Source organism: Puma concolor, chromosome B4 (genome assembly GCF_028749965.1).
Source record: "Puma concolor isolate L17-30 chromosome B4, mPumCon1.1.hap2, whole genome shotgun sequence".
Taxonomy (NCBI): domain Eukaryota; kingdom Metazoa; phylum Chordata; class Mammalia; order Carnivora; family Felidae; genus Puma; species Puma concolor.
In genome coordinates, this window is record NC_141673.1 from 46146801 (window position 1) to 46162790 (window position 15990).

At 41.6% G+C, this 15990-nt stretch overlaps 1 protein-coding gene across 1 annotated transcript in view; it reads right to left on the reverse strand.

Moving 5' to 3' along the window:
• TPH2 (tryptophan hydroxylase 2) overlaps window positions 1-15990 on the reverse strand; it is a 105626-nt gene that overhangs the window by 58970 nt on the left and 30666 nt on the right. Inside the window, exons 6-7 of the mRNA XM_025926348.2 lie at window positions 13693-13889; window positions 8404-8539 (exon numbers count right to left, since the gene is read on the reverse strand). Of these exons, the coding sequence (XP_025782133.1) occupies window positions 8404-8539; window positions 13693-13889 (333 nt within the window). The remainder of the gene's footprint in view (window positions 1-8403; window positions 8540-13692; window positions 13890-15990) is intronic.

The following is a 15990-nucleotide window of genomic DNA, read 5'->3' on the forward strand; positions in this document are numbered from 1 at the left end:
AAAAGCATCCCTCCCCAAAAGCAGCTGGAGAGAAAGTGGAAAATTGGAAACAGCCTCAGGGACTAAACTAAAAAGGGAGAAAGGAGAAAGGAGAGGGTTTAAATTCCATCAAGACTGTAAACAAGGGGAGTGCAAAGGCTGCAACTCCACAGCTCAATAGCTGGCGGTGCTCTGGTGGGAAGGGCGAATCCCCAGGAACAGAGTGGAGTCCAGGAGGTTCTCGGGCCACAAGGGGAAAAGCAGTTCCACTGCTGGAAGGACATTTGGTAGAGACTGTTGAAGCCACCTGGTCCCAGCAGACCCCAGAGAACAGCCACATTTGCTGTTGCTAGAACAAGGTCATTAAGGGTGAAGCCTGGTGCCAGATGTGTGTTGTGATTTTCCATAATCCCTGAAAAGCTGCTGCAACACTATCTCGCGAACTTTTTCTGAGGCGGGCTGGCACCTGGCCGCAGTCTTGGGGCACTGGCAGCAGCAGGGCCCAGCGGACATTCCTGGGTGCAGCCGACATTCGGCCATTGCTCATTCAGCCATTGCTCAGTGAGACCCTCCCGCAGAGGGGCGGCACGGGTCAAAGCCGCAGTCCTTCGGAAGTAAGGGGCGGGGATAAACAGCCGCATCTGAGACAAAACTTGGGAGAGAGGTACTGCCTGGGGCCTGGTCACGGAGCGTAAAAAAGCAGGGAGTGGACGAGAGCTGAAGACAGAGGATGGGTGCGCGATTGCTGATGGGGAGAACAGACTGGGTAGCCGGGCGCCGCCATTTTTATCACTCCCACGCATGTGCATGCGCACCTAGGAGCTCTGCAACAATCCACCCCAGTAGGCTAGCAGCGCCATCTAGTGGAGAGCGGAGCTGTTACAGTGAGCCCCGCCCAACTGAGCCAACTTCACTCTTCAAGAACACAAGTCTCACCGCCAGCTTAATTTATGGAATATAAAGAGCTACATAGACTGCTTCTAGGAGAAAATGAAGCAGTTTCAGTCCTACTTCAATCGGCTAGCAGGCTCAATTTTCATTTTTCTTTTTCTCTTTCACAATTCTTTTCTTGTTCTTGAATACAGAAAGAGAAAAAATTCATTTTTATTTTCAATTTTTATTAAAAATATCTTTCTTTAATTTTTATTACTATATATTTTACTTTTGTGTAATTTTTTTTCAAATTCTACTTTACTTCCATCATTTTATTTTAGTCTACTTCAGTGTACTCACCTTTTCAAATTTTCAAACAATTTCCTTTTTTCTCTTTTTCTTTTTTCTTTTTCATTTCTTTTCTTTTTCTTGAATGCAGAAAGAGAAAAACTTCGTTTTTACTTTCAATTTCTATTAAAAATATTCTTATTTAATTTTTAATTTTGCTTACTATATTTTTTGCTTTTATGTAAATTTTTTCAAATTCTATTTTACTTCCATCATTTTATTTTAGTGTACTACAGTGCGTTCACTCTTTGAAATTTTCAAACGATTTCTTTTTCTTCTTCTTTTTTTATCTCATTTATGTTTTTTGTTTCTTTTTTCTTAAATACAGAAAATGAAAAAAATTCATATTTATTTTTAATTTTTATTAAAAATATTTTTCTTTAATTTTTTTCTACTATATTCTTTACTTTTGTGTATATTTTCTCAAACTCTATTTTACCCTCATCATCTCCTTTTAGTCTACTTCAGTTTATTCATTTTTTCAAATTCTCAAATGATTTCCTTTTTTTTCTCCCCCCTTTTCTTATTCTCTAATTTGTCAAACCACTTTCAGCACCCAGACCAAAACACAGCTAGGATCTAGCATCATCTATTCAATTTGTGTGTGTGTATATGTTTTTAATTTTTAATTTTAACATTTATTAAATTTCAACTTTTTAATTTCAAATTTTCTATCTCATTAATTCCTTTTCTCCCTTCAAAATGACAAAATGAAGGAATTCACCTCAAAAGAAAGAGCATGAAGAAACGACAGCCAGGGATTTAACCAACACAGATACAAGCAAGATGTCTTAACCAGAATTTAGAATTACAATAGTAAGAATACTAGCTGGAGTGGAAAATAGATTAGAATCCCTTTCTGCAGAGATAAAAGGAGTAAAAAATAGCCAGAAGGAAATTAAAAATGCGATAACTGAGCTGCAATCACGGATGGATGCTGCGGCTGCAAAGATGGACAAGGTAGAACAAAGAATCAGCGATATAGAGGACAAACTTATAGAGAATAATGAAGCACCACAAAAGAGGGAGATGAAGGCAAAAGAGCACAATTTAAGAATTAGAGAAATCAGTGACTCATTAAAAAGGAACAACATCAGAATCATAGGGGTCCCAGAAGAGGAAGAGAGAGAAATAGGGGTAGAAGGGTTATGTGAGCAAATCACATAGCAGAAAACTTTCCTAACCTGGGGAAAGACACAGACATCAAAATCCAGGAAGCACAGAGGACCCCCATTAGATTCAACAAAAACTGACCATCAACAAGGCATATCATAGTCAAATCCACAAAATACTCAGCAAGGAGAGAATCGTGAAAGCGGCAAGGGAAAAACAGTCCTTAACCCAGAAGGGAAGACAGATAGGTTTGCAGCAGACCTATCCACAGAAACTTGGCAAGCCAGAAAGAAATGGCGGGATATATTCAATGTGCTGAATCAGAAAAATATGCAACCAAGAATTCCTTGTCCAGCAAGGCTGTCATTCAAAATAAAGGAGAGATAAAAAGATTCCCAGACAAACAAAAATTAAAGGAGTTTGTGACCATTAAACCAGCCCCGCAAGAAATTTTAAGGGGGACTCTCTGAGAGGAGAAAAGATGAAAATATATATATATATATACCAAAAGCAACAAAAGATTAGAAAGGACCAGAGAACACCACCAGAAACTCCAACTCTACAAAGCATCATAATGGCAATAAATTCATATCTTTCAGTACTCACTCTAAACGTCAATGGACTCAATGCTCCAACCAAAAGACATAGGGTAACAGAATGGATAAGAAAACAAGATCCATCTACCTGCTGTTTACAAGAGACCCACTTGAGACCTAAAGACACCTTCAGATTGAAAATAAGGGGATGGAGAAACATCTATCATGCTAAAGGTCAACAAAAGAAAGCCGGAGTAGCCATACTTATATCAGACAATCTAGACTTTAAAATAAAGACTGTATCAAGAGATAGAGAAGGGCATTATATCATAATCAAGGGGTCTATCCACCAAGACCTAACAATTGTAAACATCTATGCGCCAAATGTGAGAGCACCTAAATATATAAATCAATTAATCACAAACATAAAGAAACTCATCAATATTAATACCACAATAGTAGGAGACTTCAACACCCCACTCATAGCAATGGACAGATCATCTAATCAAAAAATCAACAAGGAAACAATGGCTTTGAATGACACACTGGATCAGATGGCCTTAACAGATATATTCAGAACATTTCATCCTTAAGCAGCAGAATATACATTCTTCTCCAGTGCACATGGAACATTCTCCAGAACAGACCATATACTGGGACACAAATCAGCCCTAAGTAAGTACAAAAAGATCGAGATCATACCGTGCATATTTTCAGACCACAACGCTATGAAACTCAAAATCAACCACAAGAAAAAATTTGGAAAGGTAACAAATACTTGGAGACTGGAGAACATCCTACTAAAGAATGAATGGGCTAACCAAGCAGTTAAAGAGGAAATTAAAAAGTATATGGAAGTCAAAGAAAATGATAACACCACAACCCAAAATCTCTGGGATGCAGCAAAGGTGGTCATAAGAGGAAAGTATATAGCAATCCAGGCCTTCCTAAAGAAGGAAGAAAGACCTCAGATACACAACCTAACCTTATGTCTTAAGGAGCTGGAAAAAGAACAGCAAATAAAACCTAAAAACAGCAGAAGACAGGAAATAATAAAGAGTAGAGCAGAAATTAATGCTATCGAAACCAAAAAAAAAAAAAAAAACCAAAAAAAAAAACAAAAAAACAACAACAGTAGAACAGATCAATGAAACCAGATGCTGGTTCTTTAAAAGAATTAACAAAATTGGTAAACCACTAGCCAGTTTGATCAAAAATAAAAAGGAAAGGACCCAAATAAATAAAATAAAAAATGAAAGAGGAGAGATCACAATCAACACAATAGAAACAAAAACAATAATAAGAGAATATTATGAGCAACTATATGCCAAAAAAATGGGTAATCTGGAAGAAATGGACAAATTCCTAGAAACATATACACTACCAAAACTGAAACAGGAAGAAACAGAAAATTTGAACGACCCATAACCAGTAAGGAAATCTAATTAGTAATCAAATATCTCCTAAAAAACAAGAGTCCAGGGCCAAATGGCTTTCCAGGTGAGTTCTACCAAACATTTAAGGAAGAGTTAACACCATTCTCTTGAAGCTGTTCCAAAAAATAGAAATGGAAGGAAAACTTCCAAACTCATTCTATGAAGCCAGCATTACCTCGATTCCAAAACCAGACAGACACCCCACTAAAAAGGAGAACTATAGACCAATTTCCCTGATGAACATGGATGCAAAAATCCTCAACAAGATATTAACCAACTGGCTCCAACAATACATTAAAAAAAATTATTCACCATGACCAAGCAGGATTTATACCTGGGATGCAGGGCTGGTTCTATATCTGCAAAACAATTAACATGATTCATCACATCAATAAAAGAAAGGACAAGAACCATATGATCCTCTCAACAGATGCAGAGAAAGCGTTTGACAATATACAGCATTCTTTCTTGATAAAAACCCTCAAGAAAGTAGGGATAGAAGGAGCATACCTAGAGATCATAAAAGCCATATATGAACAACCCAACACTAATATCATCCTCAATGGGGAAAAACTGAGAACTTTCCGCTAAGGTCAGGAACAAGACAGGGATGCCCACTCTCACCGCTGTTATTCAACATAGTATTGGAAGTCTTAGCCTCTGCAATCAGACAACACAAAGAAATAAAAGGCATCCAAATTGGCCAGGAGGAAGTCAAACTTTCACTCTTCACAGATGACATGTTACTCTATATGGAAAACCCTAAAGATTCCGCCAAAAAACTGCTAGAATTGATTCATGAATTCAGCAAAGTTGCAGGATATAAAATCAATGCACAGAAATCGGTTGCATTCCTATACACCAACAATGAAGCGACAGAAAGAGAAATCAAGGAATCAATCCCATTTACAATTGCACCAAAAACCATAAAATACCTAGGAATAAGTCTAACCAAAGAAGTGAAAAATCTATACACTGAAACATATAGAAAGCTTATGAAAGAAATTGAAGAAGACACAAAAAAATGGAAAAAGATTCCATGCTCCTGGATAGGAAGAACAAATATTGTTAAAATGTCGATTCTACCCAAAGAAATCTACATATTCAATGCAATCCCTATCAAAGTAACACCAGCATTCTTCACAGAGCTAGAACAAATAATCCTAAAATTTGTATGGAACCAGAAAAGACCCCGAATAGCCAAAGCAATCTTGAAAAAGAAAACCAAAGCAAGAGGCATCACAATCCCGGACTTCAAGCTATACTACAAAGTTGTAATCATCAAGACAGTATGGTACTGGCACAAGAACAGACATTCAGATCAATGGAACAGAACAGAGAACCCAGAAATGGACCCACAAAAGTATGGCCAACTAATCTTTGACAAAGAAGGAAAGAATATCCAGTGGAATAAAGACAGTCTCTTCAGCAAGTGGTGCTGGACAGCAACATGGAGAAGAATGAACCTGGACCACTTTCTTACACCATACACAAAAATAAACTCAAAATGGATAAAAGGCCTCAATGTAAGACAGGAAGCCATCAAAATCCTCAAGGAGAAAGCAGGCAAAACCTCTTTGATCTTGGCCGCAGCAACTTCTTACTCAACACGTCTCCGGAGGCAAGGGAAACAAAAGCAAAAATGAACTACTAGGACCTCATCAAAATAAAATAAAAAGCTTCTGCACAGCGAAGGTAGCAATCAGCAAAACTAAAAGGCAACTGACAGAATGGGAGAAGATATTTGCAAATGACATATCAGATACAGGGTTAGTATCCAAAATCCATAAAGAACTTATCAAACCCAACACCCAAAAAACAAATAATCCAGTGAAGAAATGGGCAAAAGACATGAACAGACACTTCTCCAAGGAAGACATCCAGATGGCCAATCAACACATGAAAAAATGTTCAACATCCCTCATCATCAGGGAAATACAAATCAAAACCACAATGAGATACCACCTCACACCAGTCAGAATGGCTAACATTAACAACTCAGGCAACAACAGATTTGGTGAGGATGTGGAGAAAGAGGATCTCTTTTGCATTGTTGGTGGCAATGCAAGCTGGTGCAGCCACTCTGGAAACAGTATGGAGGTTCCTCAAAAAAATAAAAATAAAACTACCCTACAACCCAGCAATTGCACTACTAGGAATTTATCCACAGGATACAGGTGTGGTGTTTCGAAGAGACACATGCACCCCCATGTTTATAGCAGCACTATCAACAATAGCCAAAGTATGGAAAGAGCCCAAATGTCCATCAATGGATGAATGGATAAAGAAGATGTGGTATATATATACAATGGAGTATTACTCAGCAATCAAAAAGAATGAAATCTTGCCATTTGCAACTACATGGATGGAACTGGAGGGTATTATGCTACGTGAAATTAGAGAAAGACAAAAATCATATGATTTCACTCATATGAGGACTTTAAGAGAAAAAACAGATGAACATAAGGGAAGGGAAACAAAAATAATATAAAAACAGGGAGGGGGATAAAACAGAAGAGATTCATAAATATGGAGAACAAACTGAGGGTTGCTGGAGGGGTTGTGGGAGGGGGATGGGCTAAATGGGTAAGGGGCATTAAGGAATGTACTCCTGAAATCATTGTTTCACTATATGCTATTTAATTTGGATATAAATTTTAAAAAATAGGGGCGCCTGGGTGGCGCAGTCGGTTGAGCGTCCGACTTCAGCCAGGTCACAATCTCGCGGTCCGTGAGTTCGAGCCCCGCGTCAGGCTCTGGGCTGATGGCTCAGAGCCTGGAGCCTGTTTCCGATTCTGTGTCTCCCTCTCTCTCTGCCCCTCCCCCGTTCATGCTCTGTCTCTCTCTGTCCCAAAAATAAATAAACGTTGAAAAAAAAAATTAAAAAAATAAATAAATAAATAAAAAATAAATAAAAAATAAAAAATAATAAAATTTAAAAAAAGAAAGAAAGAAAATGTGCCACTGTTGGGGGCACCTGGATGGCTCAGTTGGATAAGCATTCGACTTCAGCTCAGGTCATGATCTCACAGCTCATAGGTCCAAACCCCACATCGGGCTCTGTGCTGACAGCTCAGTCTGGAGCCTCCTTCAGATTCTGTGTCTCCCTTTCTCTCTGCCCATGCTCTGCTCGCATTCTGTCTCTGTCTCTGTCTCTCTCTCTCTCTCTCTCTCTCTCTCTCTCTCTCTCTTAAAAATAAATAAACATTTAAAAATTAAAGAAAAAAAGAGAAAACAGGCCAGTGTTTCACACTGGGAGACTACAATCCATGTGTGATAAGGCCAAATTATGAACACATGAGAGTTCACAGCTTACCCAACCCTTGGCCACCCATTGTCTGAGAGAGAATAAAAGCCCCAAAGGTGGATTCTCTCAAAGAAAGCTGACAGAGTCAAAGAAGAATCATTAACCCCATATAAATCTAGAGGTGGTAGGTAGGACTGGAGGAGTGTTCAAGAAACTAAGACAGCAGGAAGAGCATAGTAAAAAGTTCTGAGTTTGGGGGTGATGTGAAACACTGAAGGAGAAGGAATCAGTCATGAGAATTGTCATGGTGTATATGCATGAATTTCCTTAACATGGAAGAGCCTCCTCATGGGAAGAGACACGTGAGTCCCAGCTGTGTTAACGCTGACTTATCCCTTTGTGCCTGCATCTTCCCCTCAGTAAAAATGGAAATAATCATCTACATCATGGGATTGCTGTGAAGAGTAAATGAGTTGATGAGAGTAGCACCTGGCATGTTGGGATTATCCTTATTATTGGCATTTTGAGCCCTGCTCCTTTAAATGCAACATCGTCCTAATGGTCTATAGGGATCGTGGCTTTACAAAAATTACACATGTTTTAAGGAGCAATATCACCAACAGCTGGGCCAAAGCCAAAGCCTCAGTGTTGAGATAACCTTAAAGAGACAAACCTAAGTGAGGATACGGAGATCCCACATACCCAGCTGAGGAATTTAGTTCTTTGAACGAGCACTTGGCTCGCTGGCTAGACCGACACGATTACTTCGGAGATCAAAGAGGGCCTAAGTCACTTCCAAGTACAGTGAGCACTGACCACTTGACAGTGTGGTGGTCTTCATCCAGCCTAGGCATCCAATGTGGGTACTCACGGTTCCGGGGTGTAGAGGGGGTCCGAGCCATGCCGGACGTACTGAGTGCAATGGAACACTCTGTAGGCCAGTCCTGCCAGAAAGTCTCGCGGACTCAGGTATCCAGCCACCGGCCTCACCGTGAAGCCTGATCTTTCTAAAATGGCAACAGAAAGAACCAACTAAGTATTAACTTGACAAGGTTTGAGGGCCCAAGCAGGGTGTCCTATTATTTATAAGGAGGTTCTAGAAACAAAGTAATCAAGGTCTTAAAACTCTTGACAACTGAATGACGTATACGGTTAATAGCTATCATGTTTGTGGTTTCTGATTACTAAAATATACTCCCAAATGATGGTTTCCAGGGGAACAAGGCATTTATTAAAATGGGGGGAAAAAGTGAAAAAATTTTGAAAGATTTAAATTCAGAAGCTAAATTAGGACAAGAAAGCTCAAATTCACAGGACAAGTGATGCTTACGACGTATTACCTGGTATGTTTCTAAAAGACACACGCCCCCAGGTGGGGATCCATTCTGCCTGTATGTGTTCAGTTAACACACGGTAAATTCACCCCCTTCGCTAGCCTTGTGGAGTCAGTTCACACTACAGCTTTATATCATCAATACCACCTAACTCCTTCATTCCACATTGCTGTTTTCTATGATATTATGAAAACAATCATATTAATTTCTGTAATTTGAAGAGATACACTAAAGCTCTACATGTCTATTGGTTTATGGTAAGAGGAAACAAAATAAGTGGAATACAATGCAATCTCTGAAACTGCCCTATCCTGCTAACTCAATTAGGCCGTGGGTCATCAGTGTTCTCAATTTAAGCACTACCTAATGCTTGCTTTTCATGAAGGCCCAGGAAATTTACAACGGGAGAACTACTCTTATCTCTGACACCAGCTTTGTAAAGCCTCCCATTCTGAAAACCTCATCTCATTAGGAGAGCGTCTCAGAATGGCTAGAATGGTTTTAAAAGGCAAGAACCAATTAAGCTTATAAAACAAGTTCATCCTGGGATTTCTGGTATCTACATGAAAATATTCCTGTTCTCAGGCCTCCTCAGACCCATAATTCTAACAATAATCTGTTCATTCCAAAAGCTTTTCCTTTGGATTTTTCCCTAGAGAATATCAAAAACTTAAGTCTATTTTCTTCTTCTTCTTTTCTATGCAATGAAACCGGTGTATCCCACATGTAGGACCTGTGTGGGGGTGCACAGAGGATTGGTCCTTTTTTGAATAGTTATGTATCTTATTTTTATATAATTTTTAAAAATATGTGACTAACATATCATCAAGAACTTTGAATTTGTGGATATCATTGCTTATAAAGTTTCCTTTTTAAATAAATTAGGTATTTATGGGGGCGCCTGGGTGGCTCAGTCAGTTGAGCATCCGACTTCGGCTCAGGTCATGATCTCACAGCTCGTGAGTTTGAGCCCCGCGTCAGGCCCTGTGCTGACAGCTCAGAGCCTGGAGCCTGCTTCGGATTCTGTGCCTCCCTCTCTCTCTGCCCAACCCACTCGCATTCTGTCTCTGTCTCTCTCTAAAATAAACATTAAAAATAATTTTAAGGGGCGCCTGGGTGGCGCAGTCGGTTAAGCGTCCGACTTCAGCCAGGTCACGATCTCGCGGTCCGTGAGTTCAAGCCCCGCGTCAGGCTCTGGGCTGATGGCTCAGAGCCTGGAGCCTGTTTCCAATTCTGTGTCTCCCTCTCTCTCTGCCCCTCCCCCGTTCATGCTCTGTCTCTCTCTGTCCCAAAAATGAATAAACGTTGAAGAAAAAATTTAAAAAAAAAAAAATAATAATAATTTTAAATAAATTAGGTATTTAAAAGTGAGTCAGTTAACAGACAAATACCACATACATTTACATTATGCTTGCTAGGTGCCAATGAATGGTGCAGACTGAGCTCCCAGTGTCGGGTTGGTAAGGGTTGTGAAAATAACAGCAAGAACAAGAGCAATAATAACTAAGACGCTGCTGTGCTTAACGTATATCAGGAAATAACTATAGGGCTTCTAGGTATAGTGGTTATTTCCTTTCCCAGCCACCTTGCAAGGTAGATTAAAATTGTGATCTCCATTTCCAGAGAAGAAACTGAGGCACAGAGAGGTTAGGATAACTCATTGAGGTTACCCAGCCAAGGACTCAGCCCAGGAATTCTGCAGCCAGATTCTGTGCTATACCACACCGCCTCTCATCAAAATATTAAGTTGGGAGACAGATGTGGCAAAAAATTATGGGATGGTATTCTAATTACTGGAGTCTGAGAAACAACATGGTAAAAAGCAATTCCCGTAGATGAGCAATCAAGCCCATGGTAAATCTATAATACGCACATAACTCTGTGGGAAACAAAGAGGGACATGCCAGAGGCAAGGCCGTTAGGGAGAATATAATCCAGTTAAACAACAGCCTAAGACATTATGTAATTAGGCACTAATTAAGTGATACTGATTAGTGGTTCTCAGTCTCTTTGTCTTAATACCCAATATCATGGGTGGTGTTCACACATGGGGCTCTCCCATTGCACTAGGTGTGGTTCTCAGGGTACCTGCTCTCAGACCATGCCTGTCTCTCTCCCGATACACACATGATCTACAAAGAAATCCGAGAGGGAAAGGTCATGGTGACTGTTATGCTCAGGATTCATAGAGGTGGCAGGACTTGCTCTGAGTCTTGAAGAATAGGTAGAATTTGATAGGTGGAGGAGGAATGAGTTTTCTAGCAAGAGACAGAACGTGAGCAAGGGTATGGAGAGCCCACAGGTAGAACAGAGGGTGTGTGCAGCATGGTTGTCACAGGAGACAATCTTGGCAAGCTGGGTCGGGGGCCTTGAATTGAGGCTGAGCTGTTCAGAACTTGATTATATAAACCAGAGAACAGCACAGCATGGCCTATAGTCCAAATCCAGCTTGTTTTTCTATACCCCACAAGCTAAGGATAATTTTTACATTTTTTTTTAATGGTCACATTTAAAAGGTTATCTAAGTACCTATATAATGGCCTCAATTTTGCCTCTTGGCCAACAAAAACTAAAATATTTATTATCTGGGCCTTCACAGAAAAAAAAAAAGTCCAGCCCCAGTAACATCAAATGGGAGCCACTGATAGCTTCTGAGCAGAGATGTCAGGAAGGAAGTAATGTCTTAGGAAGCTTCATCTGGAAGCAGTGGACAAGAGGGTAGAGGGGAGAAGATACAGACATCAAGTCTGTAAAATAGGGACCTCACTTTGGGTGGTGACAGTGGGATGGAAAGAAAAGAGCAGGTTCATGATGGTGCCAAAGCTAGACGTGGCAATACCTGGAGACTGCGGTAAACTAAATAATAGCCCTCCAAAGATGTCCACATGCCCTAATGTTCTGAACGTGCAAATATGCGGCAAAATGGACTTTGCAGGGGTGATTAGGTTAAGAATTTTCAGATGGGGAGATTATCCTGGATGACTCAGGTGGGTCTGATATAATAACAAGGGTCCTTACAAGAAGGACAGAGGAGGGTCAGAGTTAGAGAAGGAGATGTGACAAAGGACCGAAGAAGTTGGAACGGTGTAAGGAAAAGGCCAGGGGCCAAGGAATGCAGGTGGACTCGAGAAGCTGAAAAGGCAAGGAAATAGAAGCCTCCAGAAAGAATGCAGCCCTGCCAAAACCTTGATTTTAGACTTCTCACCTCCATCACTGTGAGGTAATGCAGTCACTATATCTGTGGTGACGTGTTACAGCAACGATAGGAAACGAGTAACCAAGACCATTTACACAGCTGGGAGGGTGGGTAGGAAGTCAGGGGAGGGGTCCTTAGAAGTGGGTCTAGTGAGTCTAGAGAATAAGGTATCACCGATAGGGGCGCCTGGTTGGCTTAGTCGGTTAAGCGTCCAACTTCAGCTCAGGTTATGATCTCACACTCTGTGAGTTCAGGCCCGGCGTCAGGCTATGTGCTGACAGCTCAGAGCCTGCAGCCTGCTTCGGATTCTGTGACTCCTACTCTCTCTGCCCCTCTGCCTCTCACTCTGTCTCTCTCTCTCTCAAAAATAAACAAACATTTAAAAAATTAAAAAAATAATAAAGTATCACCGATAGAAAGGGTAGGCAGGCAAGGAAGTGAGTCCCAGGAGAGGAGGAGGGCAACAAGGCTTCTGCTTTTACCACTGCTGCGATGGAAACAGGGGGAGAGGAAAGAACAGAGAACCCAGAGACTCAACCCCAGTGAAGCTCAGAGGACGGAGTGCAGCCACATGAAACCCCACCCCCATTGGCCACGCCCAGAAACTCTCCCAGTTGCTGTCCCAGGAGGGCCAGGGAGGAGAGCGACCATGCAGAGGACATGAACTTGAGGTATCACTGTACCTCATCTTGTTCCTTCCCATATCTGCCATGACTATGGTCCCTGGCACATAATTTATTCATACAAAAATTGCTTTGATTAATTGACTGGTTTCCCCCAAAGGAAAGTCACTAGTGTTCAAGATCACCCATGATATTTCTTCATGCAGTACATAATTTTTAACAAAGCAAATAAAATGTCACCTTTGAGGCCGATCTATCCCTATGTAGCCCCACAGAGTAGTTCCTGGATCAGAAAATCTCAAAGCTGAACTTGCAAACATCCTTTGGGGTTTACCACATAAACAGCCAACCATGAGAGAGCCCACCGCGCCCCTGAGTGGCATGAACAGCTGAGTCCCCCTCCCTGCCCATGGTCCCTGCTCTGCTTACAGCAGGTGGTCCCAGGTATCACTGCTTCCGTGCTCTCCTTTTTTTTTTATTATTATTATTATTATTTAATAAGCTGTCAGCACAGAGCCCGACGCGGGGCTCGAACTCACGGACCACGAGATCATGACCTGAGCCGAAGTCGGCCGCTTAACCGACTGAGCCACCCAGGCGCCACCATGCTCTCCTTTTTTTTTTTTTTTTTTTTTAAAGTACCCTTCCTACCTCCATTTTTTAATTTTTTTTTTAACGTTTATTTATTTTTTTGGGACAGAGAGAGACAGAGCATGAACGGGGGAGGGGCAGAGAGAGAGGGAGACACAGAATCAGAAACAGGCTCCAGGCTCTGAGCCGTCAGCCCAGAGCCCGATGCGGGGCTCGAGCTCACGGACCGCGAGATCGTGACCTGGCTGAAGTCGGACGCTTAACCGACTGCGCCACCCAGGCGCCCCCTCTCCTTTTTAAATCAAAGGGAGTTTGTCCTTTTTTTGTAAAAAGGGCCATTGCTGCAATGTGTGTCCTTGGAGGACAAACAAGGATGTTGGCTGGGAAGAGAAGAGACAGCCTGTGTGAAGTCTTACCTTTGAGAAACACGGACACATCTTCAAGTTGAGGCACATTGTCCTCCCGGTAGCCACAGTGTTTAGTCAGCAGAGGGAAGTTTTTCAAATACTCCCGGCAAGCATGAGTGGGATACAGTTTGGAGAGCTCTCGGAACACAACGCCCCATGTTTTTGTTTCTTCCTCCGTGTACTCCACCCTGGGAATGGGCTGGCCACTGGGCAAGAGAGAAGACCGAAGAATGAATCTAGCTCTGTAACTGAGTTAAATGTATTCTCACTTCATACCTACCATTATTTTTTTTTTTAACTTTTATTTATTTTTGAAAGACAGAGATAGAGCATGAGCAGGGGAGGGGCAGAGACAGAGGGAGACACAGAATCCGAAGCAGGCTCCAGGCTCTGAGCTGTCAGCATAGAGCCCGATGCAGGGCTTGAACTCACGAGCTGTAAGATCATGACCTGAGCCGAAGTCAGACACCTAACCGACTGATCTACCCAAATGCCCCAGGAATTATTTTTTTAAGTAAATTCTAACCTTGTAAATCTGTGTATTTGGACTCCTATATAAATGATTTGATTAAGTTATATCTTCATACATCCTATGGAAACAGGATAGGATATATGTTCTTACACTGAGATCAATAACTAGTAAGAGTTCTGCGTTGGGAGAAACTGATTTAGGTACAAAGCTGTGCTCTGGAAGCCTTTCCTGCAATCACCTAACAGTGGCAATAAATGGATGTTTTCTCTAGAAAATGAAATTGCCTGTGGGTTCTCTTCCCTTGTGGGAAAATCACCCTAATCTCTGAGTGTAATTTTGAGATTGTTTTGTTTAGTGAATAAAACGTCTGGGAAATGCTTAAAAAAAAAAAAAAAAAAAAACTATACTGAATTCTTGGGGTGTCTGGCTGGCTCACTCAGTAGAGCATGTGACTCTTGGTCTTGGAGTTGTGATTTTGAACCCTACACTGGGTGTGGAGATTCCTTAAAAATAAAATCTTAAAAAAAAAAAAAAAAACCTATACTAAATTCTAAAGTGAGAGTTTTACAAACTTCCCAAGAGGGCCATTCATTACACGTCATGTCGGTAGGTTCATACGTTAAGCTTTCTCACTTTAGTAGAGGGGGTCAGCAAACTTCTTCTGCAAAAATCCACAAAGTAAATTTTTTTTAATGGTTATTATTTATTTTTGAGAGAAAGAGAAAGAGACAAACAGCCAGAGCATGAGCAGGGGAGAGGCAGAAAGAGGGAGACACCGAATCCAAAGTTCCTGTCTCTGAGCTGTCTGCCCAGAGCCTGATGTGTGGCTTGAACTCACGATCTATGAGATCATGACCTGAGCCTAAGTCAGATGGTCAACTGACTGAGTTACCCAGGCGCCCCATATGAAATAAATATTTTAAACTTGTGTGCCATACGGTCTCTGTCAGAACTGTTCAAGTCTGCCATTGTATCTCAAAGACAGCCAGAGACAATATGTAAACAAATGAACATAGTTGAATCCTAATCAAACTTTCATTACAAGACCAGACAGCTGGCTGGAGTTGACCTACAAGCAGTAGTGCTGATGCCTGGATTAGAATATCAAGAGGTGACTCAGGACTGGAACGGGCACCGAGAGCTTCCTGGAGGAGGCTAAGCCTTGTCCCAGGGAGGATTTGTGAGTTCCCAGACAGAAGGGTAAGGGGGAATTGCTGTTCTAACAGTAGCCAGTAGCCATGAGCAGGAAACAGAGCTCCTGAGGCAGCCTGGGACCAGTAGAAGGAGGGGAGTATGGAAATGTGCTTTTACAAAGCTACTGTTTGACAGACCAGAATCCAAATTTAGCCTCTGATTAAGATACCTATTTTAAACGTGAATTAGGGTTTGAGAAAACCTCTCATGACATACTCAACAGCCACCTGCAGCACCCCTCCCTCCCCGCCCCCCTCCCACTGCCCACCTTGGCCACTCAGTCAGAAGTTCTGGTCCTGCAGTCAGCACGTATATGCACACAACATATGGAAGTCCAAATACATACACATCAAACTAGGAATTCTACCGCTGCCATCTACATAACCCAGCCTGCAGCAGGCAGCCACCACAGGAACCCAACCAGCAGCGAATTGCCACTCAGGGTTGCAGCAGCTGCAGGGCGCCTTCAACAAGCTGGGACCACCAGGAGTACCCCCTGAGGAAGCCAAAAAAGGGAAGGATACAATTACAAGATCAGGCTAACAAACAGATCCAGCAACCATTCTGTATACTTCAGTGCATTCCTGCCAAAATGCTTTCTGTTTAAATGTTAGGTCCAAATGTGGTTCCTACTGCCCCAA